This window comes from Labeo rohita, chromosome 22, assembly GCF_022985175.1.
Source record: "Labeo rohita strain BAU-BD-2019 chromosome 22, IGBB_LRoh.1.0, whole genome shotgun sequence".
In the NCBI taxonomy this organism is placed as follows: domain Eukaryota; kingdom Metazoa; phylum Chordata; class Actinopteri; order Cypriniformes; family Cyprinidae; genus Labeo; species Labeo rohita.
Window position 1 is genome coordinate 62282809 of NC_066890.1, and position 8610 is coordinate 62291418.

General features: G+C 37.8%; 1 protein-coding gene across 1 annotated transcript; it reads right to left on the reverse strand.

The window, feature by feature from the left end:
• Positions 1-1347: 1347 nt before the first annotated feature.
• On the reverse strand, positions 1348-5807 carry LOC127154237 (uncharacterized). The gene is made up of 4 exons (XM_051095670.1): positions 5717-5807; positions 5047-5367; positions 2297-2575; positions 1348-1985 (listed from the first exon to the last, which is right to left on the reverse strand). The coding sequence occupies exons 1-4, from the start codon at positions 5763-5765 to the stop codon at positions 1864-1866; spliced, it is 771 nt and encodes a 256-aa protein (XP_050951627.1). The 5' UTR covers positions 5766-5807; the 3' UTR covers positions 1348-1863.
• Positions 5808-8610: the final 2803 nt, after the last annotated feature.

An 8610-nucleotide genomic window follows, 5' to 3' on the forward strand; every position in this document is an offset into this window, starting at 1 on the left:
ATAATATTTGGCTCCAGTAACGTTAGCAAAGCATCAAAGTTTACTGACATCCTAAAGTAAACATTGAATCGCCCGGGATAATCCCGCAGGTCCTTAAAGCGGTGCGCACAAAAAGTTCTCTCCTTCCTCTCTATATCTTACAATTGGATGGGACCCATGTCTTTTCTTTTTCAGTTTTAAGTAGAAAGTGGACAACAAAATCATCCTAACTGCTTGAAAATTCAACTGTGTATTGTTTTGCGATTTTTTTTCGCAGCGGAGGATTTAATACGCATCGAACTCAGTGTGCGTGACGAATACGAAAAAACGCATACGAAAATTTCGGACTTAAGTGTGCAATGACCTTTACTACAGTTATCAGATTTAGAAGTTCCGTGAAAACAATAAATAATAAATTAATAAGTGCACATTCACGGTTTGTAGAAAAGCGAAACCGAAAGTGCTGCAGTCACAAGCGTAACGGGTGGGACATGTCCTCACCACTTTTTGCCTGGGTGGACATTGTCCCCAGCCATGCTAAAGACACTTACCGATCGCGAATGCCGGGAGCAGGAAGAGTATAAATGCTCTCTTCATAGTGTAGTGGAGTGAATATAGATGATCCGTAGAGTTATTACAGTCCTCTGATCTCTCTGAGTGTTCGTCAGCGATCCGTTTTTCTGCGCTGCACCCTGAACCAGATTTTATTCTACGAGACGACAAAAATAAAATAAAATAATAAAAGTAAAGAAAACAAAACAAAAAAAAAAAAAAATAAATAAATAAATAAAACAACACGATTTACACTCAGACTGGTTTACACTATTTACACCTGATTTATCTTTACAATTTCTATTATGCTGAAAAAGACACGTCCATGTTGTCGTTTTTATTTTAAACAATAGCAAAAGCGCAGTCCAGTAGCCTGACTACAACTGCTCAATGTTCCGTTTGTTTGTGTCAGGATAAGTGTCGGACTGTGTCAGGAACGACGGCCCACACGCTCAGCCAGTGTTTTACACAATAGCCCAATTAACGTCTATGGTTTTAGACCAGCCAGTATTGTGTGTGTGTGTGTGTTTATGCCCTCATATATATATATATATATATCTATATATATATATATATGCAACATATTAAAAACAACAACAACAAAAAAAAAGGCTGTATTTGCCTAGTTAAAATGACATGAATTGAATTTGTAGGTTTTCTAATTACGCACTAAACAAGTAGTCCCAAGTAGTTCTATCAGTGGGCATTTTGCTTTCTTTCATAGCAAAGCAACTACAAAAACACAAAAACACTGGTCACATTTTTTTTTTTTTTTTTCCTTTTCAAAATTTATTTAAATTTGTACATATTGTAAAGGAACACAGAGAAAGAAAATCTTACTACACAACAATACCACACTACTGAACAAAACAGCACATTCTGAAAAGCTACATTATTCAAAACAGCAAAGCTACCACCCTGCTACTAAATGTAATTAAACAGCTGAGCTATTTACATGCACTGACTTAAAAAGCCTCCTAACATTGCTAACGCTGATTAAATACTGGACCAGTAGGTGGCGCTATTTATATGAAGAAATGATAAAAATAAAATAAAATAAAATAAAATAAAATAAAATAAAATAAAATAAAATAAAATAAAATAAAATATCCACCTAGTGGTGAAAGAAACCTCTGTTAATCTCAGTTATGGTTTAGCCAAAATAAAACAACTAAACTATCATCCATAAGGTCATTCAATATGAACTGATATGCCAGTTTATTTAAATGTAAAAAATATTCTGACAAGGGTTGGACACATTAACAATGTTAGAATATATAATTTATCTGCAAGGGTTTGATGATGATGATGATGATGTCTGTTCTGTCATCTCTACTTTTCAACTTTTCTGGATGTGATGTCATACACCATAATAAAAGCAGCAGCCACACCCACCACAGCAGAGATGACCAATCGAGTCACAGCTTCAGTAACGTGACAACAGAATGTGCAATCTAAGGAAATAAAAGAACACAATTAATATTTTACCAGTGAAGGACATTTATTATAGAAGTGTGTAATTTCTGTACCATATTTGGCACACAATGAAAATGACAAATGAATTAATCTTTTTTTCCTGTTAAAAGTTTTCCGTTTCATCATTGGAGGGAAACATAGTTCCCTTTATTTTAATGACAGCATCTCAGCAGATAGAAAAGTCAAGATGAGATGTCAGTAAAGTGATGTTAAATCAAAAATAAAACTTGGAATGACATTTCTCATAAAGGAGCAACCAGTGAAAATCTAGAAAGACTATAACTTGTACCTGGACATGGTTGACATAGTTGAGTGTTGGTGAGATGTGTGGTCTGGTTGGTGAATGAATAAGCCACAACACAGCTGTAGGAATCATCCAGACACTGAACCTCCAGAGGTAGAGAGAGACTGATGCTGAGATCAGACACACTGATGCTGGACAATAAACTGTTTCCTTTGTACCAGGAGAGACTCACATGACTCACATTCACCACTGAACACACCAATGAACAATATGATGATGAGTTTTGTGTGGAGTTACTGCTGATGACAGGAACAGGCAGAGGAGCTGGAAAACATGTATGAATTAAATTAAATAAGAATATAATTTATCTCCTAGTAGCAGTTATGAGGCCACACATGACCTATATATTACACAAATTACAATGCAAAGAATCAAATGAATATAGAAGCAGATCTTCACTATGTGAGATAGAAACCATATCATCTGCAGCCCATGTCAACTAAACAAACAATCAAGTTAATCAGTCAAAGCGTTTCCGAATAACGTGCAAACGAATTTGTCGAAGAGCTTATTAAAGTGAACATAAGGCTATTTCTCCACAACACTTGAGTGTGTTCAGACTAAATTCCTTGTGTTGTGCCAACCATGATCTGAGGTTAACTGCACAGTTTCACAGAGTGCCACCTAGTGGTCAGGATATTTGGAAAATGTCTATTTTTGCTTATATGTTCTAAACCGCTCCGAACTTTTCGATCATGATTTATTTGGAAATCCTACTTTTTCAAATTCTTCCTAGATTGTTGGTCCAACTGTCACCAAATTTTGCTTAGATAGTTGAAACAGTTTTCATTTACCACATCAAATTTGATGACATGATGCCAAACTGCATCTAAGGCTCATCTCTACATCTCTGAACTGCTTATCCTCCATTTTGATGTTGAAAACCTACTTTTTCAAACTCCTCCTAAACCTTTGCTCTGATTTTCATGAATTCAACTCAGATCATCTTCAGACCTTGCCAGCAAAAATGTATGGATTTTGTCTCATAGATGAAACCATTTGCATTTACTGCACAAATTTGATGACATGGTCCCAAACTGCATCTAAGACTTATCTCTGCAAAGCTTTGACATGCTGACACCAAAATTTGTGTGTCATTGTCACCTCACACTGACCACTCCACATCAATATGGTAAAACTGCCACCTATCCTATTTTGTTTTTAATTTTTTGTTATGCATTTTGTTGTTAGAGGGGTTCAAGTGTATAGCGCTGAAACCCAACTGTAATTGTTAGAATTGTCACGGATCAGCGATCTCCATGTAGAACTGATTGTGCAGACCAAACTGTAAGTCGCAGAGACTTGGAGGGATGGTAGAATTTACACCGCTACAATCGGCCTGACGGGGGCGCTACAGTGATCAAAAGTATGAAATTGCTCAAACTCCTAAACCATCAGTCGCAGGCTCAAATGTCTTATGTTGTTGAAATTCTTGGCTCATGTTGGACAAAACACATTCGATCATGAGGCAAAATTTTGGGGTATTTCATATTTTTCGAAAAAACTACTTTTGCGAACTAGCCCTAGGTTTTTTGCCCAATTGGAACCAAACCAATGCAGAAAGATTCTTTGGAGAGTGAATTTCAATAATTATCAAAACAGTTTCTCTACTTTTTTCAGAACTTTTGACTCACAGTCGCAAATGCGCGCCAAAACTTTCAAAAGGGGCAGGGCTACTTTTAGTAAAATGCCTATATCTCAGCCAAACTCCGGAACATTTATGTAAGAGCACAATTTGAGGCCACAGGGAAAAAAAAAAAAAAAAAAAAAAAGCTTGGACACTTGGTGGCGCTATAAGAGGGAAAAAAACACAAAAATGGCAATTGCGCAATCCTATCAACATAAAAATTTTATGACGTTTGTGTATCTCAAAAAACATGGCTGCTATTGGCCGACAAAGTTTGAGCACCTGTCAGACAAGGTTAACAGAGGCCGATCAGAACAAAACTTGGTGGGCCCTAAAGGTCTGAGAGAAATTTGAAAGAAATTGGCCACTAGGGGGCCATATCATTTTTCAAGGGTGTAAACGATCGTATGTCGCACGTTTTTTCGCACATACACGCAATATTCCTATCATATGACTTTTGCCTCTTGAACCACTGCTGTCAATCAAATCATTTGTTAAATGACTAAGAAGATGTAAACACCTTCTCTTGTGATTCTTGCTCAATCTACACTGCAGTACAATTCTTTGGACTCTCTAGGCCAATAATTATCAAAAATATTTGAAATGTACCCTTTGGGAAGCTATAACAGGGTCATTTAGAATAGGGGCCAGCCCAAATTTACTCAAAATCATATAAAGCCTAAAGGAAAATTCAAAACATCATGAAACCTGCTGAGCACATGTGACCCGTGATTCTAAACAAGCATGCAAAGTTTTAACGAGATCAAACCATAGCTACTGCTCACAGTCATAATGGTTAAAAAACATAATATTTGTATGGTAAATTACCTATCGATTTACCAAAAATCCTTTTTAAATCATTGATTTAGGTGGTTACAAGCTTGCTAAATAATGTCTTTTTTATAAATGCCTTAAAGCACTTGAACCCTGATAATTACTGCTTGCAGCTATATTTTTAAATGCATTTTACTTCCCGAGTAGACCAAAAATTTATTGTCTATTCCTTCTAGATCCTGCTTAACTTTTATTTATTTATTTATTTATTTATTCACTTTTTTTTTTCACCACTGAAAGACTATATATAACAGAGCTGTAACTCTCTACTCACCATAGACAGTAATACTGAATCTGTGTTTAGTCTCTGAGCTGCTGTTTTTGATGGACACTTTATAAAGTCTGGTGTTTGTGATGGTCAGAGATCCAGTCTTACTGTCCAGCTTCAGTCTGTCTCTGAATCTCCCATCAGGACCATCAGATGTGTATGAGTTTCCAGCCTCTCGATTGATTTTAGCTATGAGTGACCTGTTAGTTCCAAACTTCCACAGTATCTGATCAGCCTTCTGTATTTCATTGAGTCTAATGTTTAGAGTGACAGAATCTCCTTCAGTCACTGACACTGACTTCACTGCATCTGTATCAGCAAACACACCTGCAGAACAAACAGAAACAGTTTTTCAACCACACAAAATTTAGATTGGTTTAATAAAGATTTAACTGAAGTTTAAAGTTGTTATTAAATAATCAACACACTTTGGAAAGGTAAATACACAGACCTGGCAAATGGCCATGTGGAAAACACAGATATCTTCTGTATTCACACACCTTTATATATTGAACATTGTAAGTTTTGGTTTAGTGTTAGGAAGAGTTACAATTAATTATATTTATTGATGTTGGGGCTAATTAATTATATTTATTGACGTTGGAACTGAAGGTCATCAGAGATCCACACAAAAATAACATGCAAACATAAACCGTAAAACTTGTCTATAACTCACCAACCAGACAGCAACAGCACAAACAGCAAAAAGCAAATGTTTGAAACATTTTCTTCAGCAGTTCAGTGGTCTGAGTTTCACTCAGTTCTGAAAAACTGTGATCACCTGCAGTTATACGGTAGAGAAAAGAGCTAGTGACACTGTTAACTATTCACTAACTTCCGCCAGACTGAATTAGACCACACCTCATGCCTTCAAACATGCACTTACAGTGTTGCACCAAGCATAGGAAAATAGAAATATCAGACTGGGACTCAGTATCGGCAGATACTCAGTATTCAATGACTGGGATCAGGGACACCTACTGTAGTGGTGGCGGGCCCAAAGAAAACTTCAATCAGTAGTAAAAAGAATAAAATAATAATAATAATAATAATAATAATAATAATAATAAAACAATTTTTATCCAATAGTTCAGGCACCAGACAAGTTTAATCTTGTCAAATGTCACTGTTTCCACCTAGAAAAGCCACCGGTTACAAAGTGGTTTGAATCAGATTTGAATATATACTGAGGTTTTAATTGCATTATTTTAATATAGTCAGTCCTGAACTAAAGTGGGCCGGTCTAAGGCATGAAACTTCAGGGCTGAAAATGAGTCCCACTCCGGTCCTGCCAACAATAATAAATAAAAGAAGGTGCCTCTGAGGTAGTGGTGTCACAGATGTACACCTCTGCAGATTCAACACTCCCTTAAGCAACAATATGGCGAGTGAAAATAAGGCGGGATGCTTTGGATTTTAGAGAGCATTTGATTGGACGGAAATTTTGATGAGAAGCTGAAGTGGAGGGTGATGTCATCAAAATCATTGATCCATATTGGCAGAAGTGAGAGACTGTAAACTTTGAATGATTATATCTCGCATATGCAATATATCTATTTTGTCATTGTTTTGAAACATGCTATAGATAACTTCAAGGCTAACATATTCATACTAAAAAACAGAGTTATCAAAAGGGTTGTGTCGATAGACGATAGTACCGTGTACCGCCTGTTGTTATTATCCGTCAAAAATAGACTATAGGCGCCTAAGTTTAGCGATGCAGTGCAGCCGCTTCTGGGGCGCTTCAGAAAATTGCCGCGAGGTGGCTGGTATAAACACAAGCATTGATTAGATTGGCTGCTCGCATGTGGCATTGAAATTTCTCCGGGGGGGCACAAATCATGGTGAGCGGGAGGGGGTGTTTCGGGTGGGAAGCCTGCAATCGCTTTCGTATGCGCTTTTTACTTTCACTTTTGAAATCGATCATGTTCATCAAGGAGGGAAGAGGATGGAAAAGGCGGGCAAAGTAACTCGTTTTTGGGGGAACGGCCCCCCTTCACGTAGCAGACGTGTGCTGTGTAAATAAGGGGTTAGAGATTTATTCATTATACAGTGATGCAACTATTGTATTCACCTCTGGTACCGGGAGTGTTTTTTAAAGTGCATAAACCTACGCTAGACTAGGCTAGGCTAGTAATCGTGTTAATGTTCTTCGCTCGTTTTCTGTAGCTGCTTTTTGTGCTTTTTGAATAACTAAGGAAATGTAAGCATTAGTAACTTACAATGTTTATATTAAATTGTTATCATGTTAAAACATATATTGGTTTCACTTTATTTTGATGGTCCATTAAACACATTCTGTTGACTATAAGTAACATTGCACCTATATATCAACTAACTCTCACTAGAGTATTAGACTGGTAGGGTAAAGTTTAGATTAAGTTGACATGTACTTGCAAAATTATTACAGTCAGTAGAATGTCTGTTGGAAGACCATCACAATAAAGAGTTAGCAGTTATTAAACAGACAGTCTACTAACACTCTAATGAGTGTCAGTTGACATGAAGGTGCAACCTTACTTATTGTCAACAGAATCTTCAAAAGGTACCATCAAAATAAAGTGTTACCCGTAAATTAAGTCATATTAAACAGTTGGGGTACCAGTGCATTTTAATCACAATCCAGATAAACTTGATGTCAATTAGAATGTAAAATTTCAAAATTTGAAGCTTTGTGATATATTTAAATATACTTTTATATTGCAATAATTTTACACTCAATCTTCAAATTAATGTAGAAACACATAGACGGTGTATTTTGAATATTTGTTTAATGAAATCTTTTTTTATGACTGAAGGCCAGTATCAGTTGTTGCGTTTGATAAAAATCACACTGACACCGGGAGTAACATCAACTTATTGTTTCTTTTTACTTAGTCTCTCTTTTCTTCAGACCTCAGTAAACGAACCCATCCATTGGTCAGGCATGACCGAATGCTTTCAGCACAATCGAACACGATGCATCACCGAACATTAACTTAATGCGTTATCAAATAACACTTGTTAGAGAACACAACATTTCCCCCCCCCCCTCCTACAGGGTTTCAAACATGAAATGTTGACACAAAGTCCTGCAAGTGCCCTGGGCGAGAACGAATGCGGACAGGCCGCGGAGAAACATGGGGATGAGGCTGGGCAGCCTGTGATGGGCAGGCACAAATCTCAGCTGGCAGGTTGGTAGAAATGTCTGGAGCCTGTGCAGGAGCTATCTGAGGTGTCAGCTGGAGCGCTGGGGTGTCCTGCTGGGCTGGGGGTGTGGCTTGAGATGTAACTCCGGTCGTATGTGCCAGGGGCGGCACTTTGCGGAGGCGGCTTGCATGCCACCGTGTGCCGTCACTGAGCAAGAAGGTGGCTGGGCCCAGCTGATGAGTAACTTGGAGAGGGGCAGACCAATAGGAAGCGAGTTTGTTGTCTCTGTGAGGTCTGCGAACCCTGACCCAATCTGCGGCCTTTATATCAGGGACCTTAACCCGTGCTGAGAGATCGAATTTCTGCTTCATCCTCCTTTGCTGGCGGGTGACAGAGGCCCTGACTCTCTGTAGTGGTTCCTGAGGCAGTGCAGGGCTGAGC

Bases quoted from the DNA above. Each gene is read 5' to 3' on its own strand.
- LOC127154237 (XM_051095670.1), bottom strand. From the start codon at position 5,765: ATGTTTCAAACATTTGCTTTTTGCTGTTTGTGCTGTTGCTGTCTGGTT. The intron at 5,368-5,716 runs GTGAGTTATAGA...TTTGTTCTGCAG, and splicing joins GTGCTGTTGCTGTCTGGTTG to GTGTGTTTGCTGATACAGAT. The intron at 2,576-5,046 runs GTGAGTAGAGAG...CATGTTTTCCAG, and splicing joins ATTCAGTATTACTGTCTATG to CTCCTCTGCCTGTTCCTGTC.